This window comes from Venturia canescens, chromosome 3 (assembly GCF_019457755.1).
Source record: "Venturia canescens isolate UGA chromosome 3, ASM1945775v1, whole genome shotgun sequence".
Taxonomy (NCBI): Eukaryota; Metazoa; Arthropoda; class Insecta; order Hymenoptera; family Ichneumonidae; genus Venturia; species Venturia canescens.
The window spans coordinates 6,384,474-6,399,472 of record NC_057423.1 but is presented as its reverse complement, the minus strand read 5'-3'; the positions used below and the strand labels follow the sequence as shown (position 1 = coordinate 6,399,472).

The following is a 14,999-nucleotide window of genomic DNA, read 5'->3' as shown; positions in this document are numbered from 1 at the left end:
TTCGTCGTAAGTGTACGAGGCCTCCTCAAAGTTACACAAACCTAGAAAAACGGAAGGAAGGAAATCTAGAAATTGAGAAAGTCATTACTGCGATCCATCAACTGATTTCAATGGAACTTGCTCTTTCCCAGATTACTTTCGAAGCTTCCTCATAGATTTTTCGAGTTGCTGTTACTTCGTAAGTACAGTGATTTTTTTAAATTCGTGAAAAATTTAGCAACGAAATTTCTTGAAGTTCTTGTATCATGTGAAATGAGCAGGACGGTCAAAAATGATTTTCGACTTGCTTTTTACAAGGGGCAGAATAACATTATCGTCTTCGCCATCGGTTTAACCTTGAAGCAAAAAAACATGGTTGAAAGAGATAAGAATTGATTAGTATTAACTAAAAATAATTTGAAAAATTGGATAAAATATCAAACGAAACGTGAATAAAGACAAGAATTGCGATAAACTTAAAATACGAGTCTTACTGAGCATCATAGCGAGAACAGTGTTAGAAATAAGTATTGTAAAAATAACGAACAATCGTGTTACTCAGCTGCAATATCGAAAATAAGCGAGTGATATCGTTAGAGACTTCTGTCACCAACATTCAAATGAGCCACGTTTTCAACACTTGGACAAACGAAGAAATATTGAAGTATTAGATTGCCGATGATACAATTCTCACATCGGTTCAAATGTTGCCGCATCTGTAGAAAAGAAACCAGTAACGTGACACACGAGAGTGGTAAAAAAGAAATAATCACTGCAAAAGTGGATTCAGTGCAATATTTTCGCAAATTGTGTTTTCGTGCAGGCACAAAGTAAACTAAAAAGTCTGTGGATTCTTACTAGAAGTATTTTGTGAATTATGAAAAATCGTGCGGTGATAAAATCTGATAAATTTCAAATGAAGTAACCAAAAGTGCAATAATATTTTTAAGTTATTCGTAAGTACTCAAATCCAAATTATGAATGTAAAAAATTCGATAATTTTCGGATTTGAAATTGCGATCAATCAGCTTAAACGAAGGTGTGCCACGTCGGTCGTCTTTTTTCTACAGAGTTGTCGAGATCCTGATCGAGAAAGCTGTGAACTTCTCCTTACTCGTCTTATTTTTGCCAAAAAAATAATAAAAAAGCTGCCGCCAGTCAACACGGTTGATTGGTGGGCTTATCGAAGCACACTTAACGTTAAAGTGAGCGATGGATTAAAAAAAACAATGGTTCGATGGAATAAAGAAAATGCGAGTGGAATTAGAATCACATTTACAAAAATTCTTGAAACTAACGAGTTTGCTGATCTGCGAAGGCCTGAAACGACTCTAAAAGCACTGCTCTACGCTGTCGGACCTATCCATTGAAAGATCCTATGAATACGGACAAATAAATTCGTTCTAGTGTGCGCATGCGACTGACTATTGCGGTGCTGCGATTCATTGTTCGTATGATTCAACGAAAAAGGCACGATCTTAAATCCTGGTTAGAATATCATTCGGACGACCGCCAAAAAGTTTGGAAATCTTCTCACGTTCTATTAAAACGCTTATAGAATTATCTTCAGGTCAACAGAATTAAATTTAAGAGAGAAAACATGACTGTATATTATTTATATCTAGGATCGAAAGTACCTTAAATCAAAAATCTGACCTGAGAAAGAAACTAATGAATTTATAATTAAATGACTTTGATCCTCGATAAAAACAATTTGTTCCAGTTTTCGACAGATGTACCCCGTTCCCAGTGAAGTTCTAACAAACAATTTGCATCATTGGCTGATCGACTCATAGCTTTGACGCTCCAGTTTCCCAAATAATAATTTTAGTTTAAATTTTTCTTTCCAGTCACTGGTCAGATTTCGCAAATCCTAGTCATGAAAATTTGAAAGCATCATCAAATACGAAATCGATCCATGGGCCTCTTTTTATCATAGAGTTATTCAAACAACGATGATTCCACACTTTCTGACGGTAATTAGCACACCGAACAACTCGTCTGAGATCAGTTTCGAATGATCGCTGATTTCTTTGGGTTAATAACCCCCGTCCTAGGGACAGGCCACTACTTGGGAGATGTGGACGATTTGATGAAGACAAAAAGAAAAAAAAACGTTGAAAAAACTCGTTAAAGACCTCGAAAAGGAATGTGACACAATGGCGTATTCGTTATAAAGATCTGTAAGTTCTACGTGAGGAAAATTGAAACCATATTTCGTCTCACGTACCCCTGCGAGGCAATCCAACCAAGCTCTAAGACATAGTGGCAATACGTTGTCTATAACGTCAACATCCTTCCCAAAACGATTTAATATTCTGCCCGATGGTGTCGTGTCATAGAATCCAATCGGAGCTCTCATCGTGCCAAACAATAATTCAGAGTGCAGCAGTATGCTGCTTCGTAAACAACCAAACGCCGCCATCAGTTGCGCGAACATCACAAAACTTGCTGAAAATCCATGTCAAACACGTCTTTGGTTTTTGATTTTTTCTTTTCTTCTATTTTTACTTTTTTTTTACGCTTTTAAACCAATTACATTTTGTTGTCTCTTTGACTTTGAGGTTTATAACCTCAAATTGATTTCATTTAACTTTATTTCAATTCGTTATGATAAACGCGATCGTGTTTGTCGTTGATACTCGAGTAATTTTCCCACTTTCAACCGACCCTTCAAATTTTATCCCCAATTTTTTCATTTGAATAATTCGCTTCCACGAGATGTTGCTGTACAATTTCAGAATTCTCAGAAATCTATCGATCTAATTCTTTCCGTTTAAACTCGTGCACAAAGTTTTGATCAATTATCATCGAGCACGGGAATTTCACGAACCTTAAAAAGAAATATTTTTAGCAATTGAATTGTTGACTCGTTTATTGTTGGAATCAAAATATTTATCGCCAGTTTTTGAATATTTCGCAGAAAAACGTTGTACTAACCGCCGTACGAATGAGGCATCCCACAGCCACTCCACTTACATTTGACCCCTCATAATTCAAGCCTTTATTTTATGTGGATCAAGAAAATCTATTTAAAATGTCAGCTCAACTGAAAGGAGTAGTTCAAAGGCTTTTAAGAAATTGAAATCAAATAAATTTAATATTTTTTATAATTTTGTTCATCCCCTCTCAAAAGTCGTATCCTATAGGAATTTCTTGCATTATTAGATGAACCGATTTTTCAACTCATTTTTTCGAGTGTCTCCAATCACTACTGACTTTATTTACTAGTCACACAGTATAAAAGGAGGAAAAATCTCTAGATTAGTGAAAAAAATATAGATTTATTCCCGCTGCTAGGGAGTGAAAGTAATCAGAGTTTTTGGGTGATGCTTCATCATAACTAGTGCGACTTCGATGGCCAGTTATCCGATTTTTATAAATAAGGAATAAATTTGAATTTTGTAAACGATATACTGGAATCAGGATAAAATCAAAATGAAGAAAAATTCAAATAAAAATAAATAAATAAATCGAATAATAAATGATTTGCAAGTGTTAAACAAAACTACTGAAAGCACTATCGGCAAGAAAACGAAACATTGTACAAACAGCATGCTCATTTGTATCATTAAAACACGAATCTCAGTCCCAAATCTCAACACAAAACCATATTTACATTGTAATAATATCGTATAGAAATACAATAAAAGTCTAAACTCTAAGAGTTCAGAGTCAAGACGAAACAAGAGATTTAACAAAATGTAAAAAGATAATGTACGCACATGCGATTGGCGTGAGTGCCAATAGATGAATGATTTGAGAGAGAATGATGTTGGCATTATTATATTAGGGCCGTTCTGAACGTCACGCAGGATGGCTGTTTGAAATATTGCTAGAATATCTACACTCGGGTGCGATATTCTGGCATATTTGATACTTTTCTATCGGTTTATTGCAGCAGTTAAGACACAGCAAACCACACTCGCTCTAGCTTTGATATTCGACTATCGTACGTACCAATTAGTAAATTAACACGATTTCACAGAATATTGAAATTTTCATCGCTTGGATGCAACAAAATTTCTTTGTTATACTATTTACTCAAGGATAATCACGAGTTCGAAAACTTTGGAAACAATTTACGGAGTCAAATGCAGAGGCTTGGCATTTCCGTTGCATTCCAATGACGTAAATTTCACCTTCGTATGTGTTAGTGTAATATCTCCAGACAAAATAACAAAAAATATCGTTTTCAAACGATTTTGTAAGTCTAAGTGTTAACTGTCGAAACAGTTTTTTACTCCTAGTTCATTGTACATTAAAATTTGTAAAACTTTGCATCGATTTCTACCTGTGCCATGAAATATTTATAAACGTGAAACTCTCCGTTCGCTTTGAGTTATCGCGGCTCAACTTCTTCGGAGGCTACAGCTTGCATTTTATTGGGAAAGTTTCCTTAATTATTAAACCTCACGAGTGGATTAGAAGGGTACGTTTAGTCCGCTCCGAGGCGGGAGAACAACCGAAAACGCATTCCAAGTATGATCGCAGCAGAAAAATTCATCCAATAACAGTTTGCACTCCTGAATACGAAAATTAGGAAAATCACTCACAATTCACACGCTAAGAACATGAATTTGCGATCATGACCAAAAAGATATTATTGAATCGTTTAAGGATCGATAACACCGAAAGGTAAGAAAAAAAAAACAAAAAAAATTAGTCCAATAATTTTGAACGTGATAACTCGTTATTATTTTCCAAATAAAAATTAATGTGCTCAACATTTGATTGGTGGTCGATTATTCCAGAATTTCTTTGTATTACGAAGTATTTCAAACTGTAAAACGACCTCATTTCCTGCTACGATTCTCAGACGAATCGTTCTCTGGTCGAAAGAGAAATCGGGTATTCACGCAAATTGAAAATAAGCCAGGCGACGAAGAAACCGCTCTGAAAATTCTCTGTTGTTCTCATCTAGGCAATCTATATCAGTTCATATGAAATATCGCGGTATGACGGCGCATACCGAAGAGGGTGTTAGCATAAATATCTGGAAACGCTGGTTCTTAAGTTTCTAACATACCTTGACCCAAGCCCAGAGCTCCGTACACGCCGAGGTACGTGTCTCTCTTTTCATAATAGATCGAGCCCGAGGTGCTTGTCACATTGTCGTCCGACCACTTGGTGAGCCAAACGTTTGACCCGATGCTGAACGATTGGAAGACCGCGTTCATGATGATCGTCGATATCGACAAAAACCATCCGATTGACTTCAAATAGTGCACGTAAACTCTCAATTTTACCTATAATTTCAAACTTAGTTGAAGAATAATGGAAGCACGTGTCATTGTGAATTTTTTTGCAATTTTTGAGGCTTCTATTCTATTTATTTTTATGGCTGGTCGAATTTCGTTTCTTTTACATATTTTTTCTCTGCTTTCAGATGTTTTTCAGTGACTATTTTGAGATGAGCGAGTGTAATAATGAATTAAGAAAATGAATATACTACTTACACTGCCAGTTTCTGCTTTTTCGGCTTCAATTATCTTTTCACCGGTTTTTGGTTGTAAAGAATCCCTCCCCTTTACACTGGCACTTCGATTGAGACTTTCGGACTTTGAGTGGTAACTCTCCGTTGATTGTTGTCTAAATGGAATCGTATTTTCGATATGAGCTTACAGTACTTCTATATGAACTTATAATAATAATAAAGTTCGAAAATATTTCAAAATTCTCATAGGTTTTCGTAGTTTTTAACAATTTGAAATAGTAACGATGAAATAATTTGTCAATTTGTTACTTATTACCGAAGACGTTAGTAGAATTGGTTTTTTTTAAAACAACTTTTCTTTTTCAGTAATGTTTCATTCTTTTCACTCATACGCAACAAGTTTTTAGTTTTTATAACTTTTTGAGGCTGAATTTTTAATGTTTTATACCTCCGCAAAGATCCGTTTATCGACTCGTTAGCAGAGCCGGACTCGCTGTGAGTAATGGAACCTCTGGATCTTGCGCTCGACAATTTTGTTTGTAGTTCAGTTGTTCCCATAGTCGATTCCAATTGTTGTTTTATGATTGACAGATCACCCTCCGATTCTTCGTCCGGTTTTACTGTTAGAACATTTTTTAACAGTACATTAACCGTTTGAGCGTGACGGACATTTTCATGAATTCCGATAAAACAAAAACGAGCAATACAATTGTGCTTCTTTTGATTGTGATCGAAATACGAATTCGCATTTTTTCGAAGAAACGAAAGAAGCACGATCACCAATGTTGTTGTTGGTCAAAGGGTAAGTACTCGCAAGGATTTTTGCACTCGTAACGCAATACAGGGAAACTCAAAACTGCAGCAAAATGAAAATAAAGTAGTAAGGCTCAGTTGGAAAGAGTCGCGTATAAATTATTTCAATAAATGTTGAAAGGTACGAAAAAAGTTCCAAGGTTCTCACTAAAGTGCTAATCTAAACGAAGCGCCATCATTCACGAGCTACTTCAAATCTAAAAACACAGAGAACAGTGTGGGTAATCGTCCATAAAAAATGGCGTATTTTAGGGATTCTCAAGCAAATAAATAAAAATGCAATCAATTCACGAAACCGCATATCAAAAAGTTTTGGAAAAAGTGTAATTACTTTTTCATTGACTTACGATTTCCAACTTCGTCCCATGGAAAACATAATAACGTGTTAATAGTTTGGCCAATAGAAATGTCAAAACTTGCATTTCGAATAATGAGAAAAACAGAGTAAAAAATTATCTATAAAACTCTAGGAAGAAAGGATCTCCCTGGAAATATAAAATACCTTAAAATCTCGATATTGTACGATAAAGATTTTCGAGACGTGACAATCGATACTCTGCCTTGCCGGATGTATAAAATAAAATGGAACAAAAATGACAAGTACCTTCTTGAAGATGTTGAATGAGGAAATCGGCGAAAGCTCCACGTTTATCAAGTAATTGTTTGTAAGTACCAAGATCTGTGATTTCGCCGTCCTTAAGTACGACGATGTTATCAACTTCGGGTAAGTACGTTATTCCGTGAGTCACAAGGACTCTCGTTTTTTTCTTGAGCAAACCCGACGGTCCAATTACATTTTCGAATATGTGTTTTCCGACGTGAGCATCAACAGCGCTCAGAGGATCATCGAGAAAATAAATTTCGGCGTCGTTATATACAGCTCGCGCTAACGCGACTCGTTGTTTCTGTCCACCCGAAAGATTTATTCCTTTCTCACCAATCTCGGTCTGGTCGCCCGCTGGCAACATTTTCAAATCCATACCCAACGCACAAGCTTCGACAACACGATTGTACAGAGCTTTGTCGAGGGACTTCCCGAACAAAATGTTGTCTTGTAATGTTGCATTCTGAATCCAGGCTTGTTGGGAAACATAGGCTATTGATCCCTGTTGTATTAACAACAATTGTGTATTAGTCATATAAGAACGCTCGATGAACTTTATTCAAGATTTTTAAGAGACGATTTCTTTCAAATTTTAATCGTTTTGCACGAGTGTTTCAAATAATTAGCAATATTTTTGTTGTTGTTACACAAAAACGTGTTCATTTCATTCGAATTTTTCGAGCTAACCTTAGTATTGACTCTTCCGCTTGTTCGATTCATTTCACCAAGAAATGCAGATATCAATGAACTCTTGCCAGAGCCAACGGTGCCTACGACAGCAACTAACTGGCCATGTTGAATCTGTAGATTGATGTTCCGGAGAGTTGGTTTTTCGCCAGTGTCCTCGTCCCACAAAAAATTTCCGTTCTCAATAATGAGCGGGTGTACTAAAGAATAAAAAGTAATTTTAATCATAGTCAGTTAATAATTTCGTGGGTAATGCCATGATGCAAATTTTGCTTCAAATTTTCTGTCACGCAATTTTTCAGTGCCATATCATTATCCAACAAATTGTGCTTAATTTTTAAGAATGACTACAGATTCGACTTCCATTGATAGGCCGTCTCAATCCTACTTTTGAATCTCTCATCACCAAGTTTGTTTTTCTCGATCAAAAAAAAGGATAATTCTGCGCATATTTTTAGTATTTTTAGCTTGAATGATCAAGTCACGATTTAATGGATTTATAGTTCGCAAACAAACTTACTCTCGGATTGATCATGTTGCACGTTGTTCGGATCAAGTTCCTCCGTATTCATGAAAATATTTATACGTTTTACTGAGACAGATGCCTGCACCATGCTGCTTATCATCATGGGAAGCATAGAAAGTGGAAATCTAAGAATATTGAATAAACTGAGGGACACGAAGGCAGTTGTGCTGTCGAGATGGTTCTCGTCGTTGATCATGACAAAAGTCGCAAATGAAACGAGCGATACCTGAAAAAGAAAAGTATTCACTTCACTAAATAAAATTTATGCATCACTCGAATGATTTCTCTGAACAGGATAAAAGGTGTAATGCACCATCAGAAGGATATTAAATTTTTTCTTCGATTTAATGTTACTGTAATTTTTATACACTCACGAGGAACGGTGCACAGGACCAAATAAAACTAGTTCCAGCGTTGAGGTAAGCAGCTTCCTTAAGTACTTGAATTTCTTTTGTTCTGATAGCAAGGATCTGTTGCTCAAACGAGGGTTCCCAGGCGTATAACTTAAGTACTTTGATGCCATTAAGAACCTCGTTCATGAGTTTGACTCTCTCGTCTTTGCTTTTCATTTGTCGAATTTGAAGAGTTTTAACTTTGTTGGCGATCATGCCGTTAACAGGAATGAGAATAATCATGACCGCGAGTCCAGCAAATACGGAAGGTCCTAGTTTACGCCAGAGGAAGATGAGAGCAAAAGCAATTTGCAACGGCGCAGACCACAACATATTTATGTAAGCCGTAAGGTCCATAAATCTTTGAGCATCGACTGACATCAAATTGACTATTTCACCAACTGTTGATTCTTTTCGTGCTGCGTTTGACATTCTCAGAGCTTTCCGATAAATTGCCGCTATCAGTGCTGTTCGTATGCGTAATCCAACAAGGAACATTCGGTTGAAGTATTGCGAAAGTACAATGGTCTGGATCGTCGCCGTTAGCAGAAGCAGCGTGGCGTATAAGTAACCCTTCCACATCTCTTCCGGACCATCGATGAAAGCGATAAGCCTCCTGTAAAATTTATGAAGAGGAAATAATCAAAATTCTCAGATACAAAATTTTACAGAAGGTAAATACTAAAAAATGTAAAAAAACCAATGTCAATACTAATGTTGAGAAATTATTTTGTAAATTACTTAAAAACGTATAGTTATTTACTGATTTTCACATTGATACTTACTCTAGGAGCAACGGGCTGACAAACGTCAAAATGTCCATCAACAATTTGAGAAAAGCACCAAAGATGAACGTCGGACCAAAAGCTTTGCAAAGCGGCATGAGTACAGAGGCGACTTTTTTCTTGCGACCACTGTTGAAATCAACTTGTCCTGAAGCTTTCCGAAACGATGCCTTTGCTGCTTGAGCACTGTGGAACGAAAAAACATCATAACAAATTAGAATATATAAATTTATGGGAAACAGGTGTTTGCCAGGGTGTTTCTGTCACTTGTTAATTCCAGAATAATAATTGGATACTGACAATGAATTTATTTCGCAATCCTAGGTAAGAGCAGCTTGAGTGAGTTTTGACTATCTTTGAAAATATCTTGGATACATTAGTACATGAAATTTCATCTCAATGTTTTGAAACTTGAATAAATTAAACTTCGTGAAACTGACATTGAAAAAAGCATGACAAAAGTTTGAGTGTAATCCTAAGCTTACTTTTCTGATTTCCTTTGGCTGCTGTTCCAGTATTTATCGAATCGGGGTACAATTTCTTTTGCTGTGTCTTCTGGATTCATTGACCATAGATCCTTAACTTCTAGAGGTTTTTTGAACCCTTGCCACGCAAGAGGATCGAACCAAACGAATAACATCCTCGAAGGAAATCCTGCAGCCTGCTCAGGACATGGTCTTTCTGTCTGGATAAACCATACTCTTCAATATAATGATCCAAAAAATTACCAGATGCTTTGATACTTCATCATAAATACTTTACATTACACAGTACATTTCTATTACATCAACATACCGATGGATATTCTGAGAACTTTGGTTCACCGTCCACAAGGAAATTCAGCAAAAACATTATCACGACTATCGGATAATATATCATGTAAGAATTGCCTTGATAAGTCACCTCTGCCTAGAAATATTGAAAAAAACATGAGAAATCAAGAGCTGACAAAAGGAGTGATGAATATTTTTCGCTCAATAAAAATTAACTATTGCGTCGATCGATCAATCAAATATTTTTATTTAAACTCAAGAAAACCTAGCAAATTCTCATTTTAAGCACCATTCATACTCTATTCTGTTTCTCGGATATTTTTTGAAAAACTACATTTTTTTCAAGATTATTTTAATAAAATCCAACAAATCACATTCCCAAAATATGATTTTTTCTTACGGTGCTTTATCAGTTTCCTGTGCATCCATCTTACCTGATCAAGGCTGCTCAATAGAGTTCTGTAGCGTGGAATTCCACACAAAACAAGGAAAAACCAAAATAAGAATAAAGTTCCCGAAGTACGCATGCCGTGTTTTCTGTTGAAGTGCAAAAGTGCACCAGAGAGCACCTATAATCAAGAATGACACGATTAGAACAATTCGAGCGAACGAACCTGAATCATTATATTGATTCAGGTATGTGTATAATATGATTCAGGTATAGGTGTATAAAACAAAATGCATAACATTCTACCATTTCTTTCCACTTACAAAGGTCAACAATTTGATTATTGGCGAACAGTATTCAACGTTGTACACTACCGCCGAAGACGCCTTGTAAATCGCATATCCAATGTCAGAGATGCTAAGTATGACGAGAGCCGCATTAAGTACAGCCTTGGAGTAGAACTTCCACGTACAGGCTATGTTCCTTTGTTTGCTATGTAACAAGTAATAAGCTTCAACTGGCACTAATGCCCATAGGAAGGCACACGGTGTCCATACCAGAACAGTATTTTGAAAACAATCCGTTAAATCTGGATTGTCCGTGTTCCACGATAAATCTAAATCCTGCGAACGATCATTGAAAACTCTTCAATAGTGCTCTTCAAATTTGGTAAATATAAATTGAACGTTGTTGAAACTTGTGGGAAGGGTAGTCTTTGAACTTTTCTATCAAATTTTTCAAATTATCAATTGTTTCCTATTACATGAACCTTACAGAACATTGATAGTGATTTCATCTGTTTTGCACGGATGGTATCCAGAATATTATCATCCTGCGTGTGTAATAACTTCAGAAATTTCGTGTAGATTTTTTTAACCTAATTTTCAGTTTCGAGGAAAAACTTTAACAGTTTTCCAAGAGAAGTGAACGCAAAAAAGAGTGAAGCCGTTAAGATGTAGATTTGAGGACGAAAATGTAACCTCCGTATTTGTGAATTTTGGCCGGAAAACACGAAAAATGTAACTGTATAACAAGTGGAAATGATTGAATCACAAAGTTGAAGGAATCATCATGAATATCGATGGTCATCGAAATTGTCATTGAAAATTTTGAAAGCTCGGGTACGTCGATTTTCGGCATGGAAAATGCGTGGAAAATGAACGTTCATAGGCGAAATGGAAAGGAAATTAAGACAAATATGACACTTACCCAAAACTTAGAGCCACAAAATTCGTCCATTGAATGATTTCCCTGATTCTCCATGTTTTCGATTACATTTAAAGTACTGTGGAAAGAAATCAACAAGTTTTTTTGTACAAAGGTATTCGCGATTGCAAAACCTTGAGGTTGTGCGTTCCGTGTACTTCGGGCTCTAAATTGCTCGAGCTTTCACTATAACCGCGCTGCTCGTTTTTGATCTATCCCTCTCTCTTTTTCGTTCTTTTTCACTCTCGCTCTTTCACTCACTCCTCTCTCTTTCTCTGTCTCTCCCTTTCCCCACTTTTCGCTTTTCGCGCCCTCTCTCCGTATGCCTGCGAGCAAGCACCGGGCACTCTCTTCAGCATCAGAAAAACACAGTTTTTGTCTTCTTCGCAGACAATAAAAGAGGATAACCGTAAACAAGACAAAAACAGAAATCAAGATGTGATCTCACTCAGGCAAATTTGTGAACGATCATTGCGTCAACATTACTTTATATAGAATATTTTTTAACCGATCGACTTCCGTTGATGACGACTATAATTTTACATGCTCGTACAACATTGTCAATGCAAAACCCGGTTATATAAATTCGAAATTTTTCTCGCTCAACACAATACACGCGAACGGAAATATAATTGTTTTTGCATTATCTATGCTCCATTGAAAATAAAAATTATTCAGATCAGAAAATGTGAGTCTTTTTGGTTAGGGACAGAGCAAGAACAATAACCGAAGAACAAACTTTTTTGCGGGTCACATCTTGGCGATCGGTCGCTGCGGCTGATCGAAGAGCCCTCAAAGACGTTCGTCTTACACAGGACCCTTGAAATCAAGGTTATTTCAACGAGCTCTCAGGATGATCCAAGTACTTTTCGTTATACACTTTCACAAAGAAGGCCTTCGGTCCCAACGCAAGAAAAATAAACCATACTTTTCACACATAATTCGCGTGCGAAATTCCTCGAGAAGTGGTAACTGCAGAAATTCTGAGAATTTTCTTTGATACGTCAAAGGAATTGCAAGGTTGAGGAAAAAAAATTCTTTTATAAGTGTGCGCGAACATTGATCGTACTGTAATGCAACGAGAGCAATAAAACTCAAATCCTCGAACAGAATCCGCGTACTGATAAATATGGAAAAAATGACGAAGCATTATTTTAACATTTTGTGTAAATAGTCAGCGTTCGAAAAGCGCTCGAATGCACGGCGAAATCAGGCCGTTTACAGTTCGCTCTATCGAGATAACGGGAACTCTTGTTACCGATGCGGTGTCGCAGAGTCGGATAGCCGAGAATATATACTAGATTTCATTGAGGTCGGATTATCGGGCGTTCGTCGCAGGGAAGAGTTAGGACAAAGAGATTGAGCAATCGATCGACCGTTTTGAAAAGTCTGCACATTTTTTGGGACCCCACGAAACAATGAGGCACGAAAAAACATTATTTCGAAAGCAATATATATAATTCCGGCTCGTATGACAAACAGTGATTTGATCGGAAAATAAAACCATGATAAAACCCACTTTGGTGATGACAACCAGAATCCCTTTGAACGAGAAAACAGAAGCAGAGCAATACGAAGTGACAAGTAACAAAATCAACGATAATAAAGTGACAATAGACATCATAATACAGTCCATCATAAAGTAATAAAATACGAAACAAGTGAATTTAAGAGAATTTCCCGTGAGATTATTTATCACGTTGGAAATGAGAGTTATTACGAAACACAATGGGATCGTTCAGCCGATAAGCCGCGGCTGCTGTCTCAAATCACATCGATCTGTTTCAAGTGTCCCTGATATTTAATGGAAGAAATAATAATAACACAGCTGTATAGTTAATAATGTTTCTCTTGGCCTGCGAGCCGTGAAGATCCATCAACTCCCCAGTATTCCGGTTAAATCATCAATTGACTCCTTTTATCATGCAAAGCGAGTCATGTACATCGAACGATTCTGGGCTCATAGTCTTCGTGAAAGAGAGACTGTGAGAATGGAATTACGTGATCGATCATGGGCGCGGGTGCACACTCTGTTTCTTTTATCTAACTGCACTCTATTGTCGTACTTTTAAACTCGCTCGTCCTCCAAATGACAATGCGTTACTCTGATTAACAATTTGTCAATATAAAACACGAAACATGATTTTTAAGCTTGTCTCGTTGCGGTACCACGAGCCCCTTTTCTCAGCCCAATTTCTTACGAATATTTTCATCGTGTCAGCGTTCGGAGGCCTACAACGAACAATTTTAATAGGTTTTTAAAAAAAGTACAAAAATCCTATTTTCATCGTATTCTAACGATACAAACTTTAATATTATTATGAAAGTATAATTTTTGAGATTCTCAAAAAATTTGGATCAAGACGGTATCTGAAGACGATTATTTCCTCGGATCGCGTAAGATAAAGCGGAAATACGAGTTTGTTCGATCTTCAATGTGGCGAATAAAAATAATCAAGCTAGTAATAGAACGGTCTAAATGGTCGTGGCAATGTTCACTCTGTAAGGTTTTTCTTAAAAAAAGGATCTTCGTAGTAAGAGCTTAGTCAATTTTAATGTTATTCACCGTCTGACATGAGTTAGAAATTACGAAATTTTCAATAAATGTTAAAAGTTAACGAAGTAATATGATGCCTTTGTAAAATTCAAGTTCAAGATAAGATTGCCAATGAACAAATTTCACGATTAAGTTAGACGAACTAGATCGTTGGCTAATCAACGAAAAAATTGGCACATTGACTAATTTTTAGTCTACCAAAATGGATTCAGTTTGCTGGAATTTTGTTTTTTTTTTGACAGAACACCAAAAAAATATTTAAAAAATTCGTTTTCTGAGTAATCCTTGCGAGTAGCCACGGGAATGCGTTAGAAAGTTATCTCCGAACGTCGAGAGGAGATTTGCGCAGAGCTTCCGTCCGATCATCGGTTTTCGGCATCACGCCCATATTTTCTTCGAACTCGTTAGATTTATCAGAAAATTCTATCGTTCAGCCTAATTTTCTAAAGTAATAGACTTTTTCAAAAAAGTGCAACATTTGTCTCAGCTTCCGTCAAAACGGTCGATTTGTTCAAAAAGTTGCAACGTTGAGCTCAATTTTCTTTAAAATTATAAATATTCTTGGAAAACTACAAAAACCTGCCAAACTTTCTCCGCGGAGTGAGAAGTTCTTCTTGGAAATGGCAATGTTTAGTTCCGAGTTCCGAGAAAAATATCGACGCTGGCCACCAAAAATCGAATCTGTTTGTGTTTTGATTTCAAGCGCGTGAAGGTCAATATTACCGGGATCGGTGAAACGGTGTGCACAATGGCCGGCGTTCGAAATTCTCAGAGTCAAGCAAAAAGGGAATCCCTCCGCTGTCGCGAAGGACAGCTTGACGATAGATACCCCACGACGGTTAAATACCCACT

The 14,999-nt window shown here is 36.7% G+C and overlaps 1 protein-coding gene across 13 annotated transcripts in view; it reads right to left on the bottom strand.

The window, feature by feature from the left end:
• MRP (Multidrug-Resistance like Protein 1) overlaps positions 1-14,999 on the bottom strand; it is a 32,714-nt gene that overhangs the window by 13,834 nt on the left and 3,881 nt on the right. For 3 of the 13 annotated variants that reach the window (XM_043414668.1, XM_043414667.1, XM_043414678.1), the window contains exons 1-14: positions 11,594-11,972; positions 10,708-11,007; positions 10,431-10,565; positions 10,019-10,132; positions 9,709-9,908; positions 9,224-9,409; positions 8,421-9,054; positions 8,041-8,272; positions 7,521-7,720; positions 6,834-7,335; positions 6,577-6,585; positions 5,865-6,036; positions 5,439-5,571; positions 5,009-5,228 (exon numbers count right to left, since the gene is read on the bottom strand). In XM_043414668.1, the coding sequence (XP_043270603.1) occupies positions 5,009-5,228; positions 5,439-5,571; positions 5,865-6,036; positions 6,577-6,585; positions 6,834-7,335; positions 7,521-7,720; positions 8,041-8,272; positions 8,421-9,054; positions 9,224-9,409; positions 9,709-9,908; positions 10,019-10,132; positions 10,431-10,565; positions 10,708-11,007; positions 11,594-11,647 (3,091 nt within the window). In that variant the 5' untranslated portion in view covers positions 11,648-11,972. Of the gene's footprint in view, positions 1-2,209; positions 2,431-5,008; positions 5,229-5,438; positions 5,572-5,864; positions 6,037-6,576; positions 6,586-6,833; positions 7,336-7,520; positions 7,721-8,040; positions 8,273-8,420; positions 9,055-9,223; positions 9,410-9,708; positions 9,909-10,018; positions 10,133-10,430; positions 10,566-10,707; positions 11,008-11,593; positions 11,973-14,999 lie in introns of those variants that run through there. The other 10 variants (XM_043414672.1, XM_043414673.1, XM_043414675.1 and 7 more) reach the window with 7 other exon arrangements.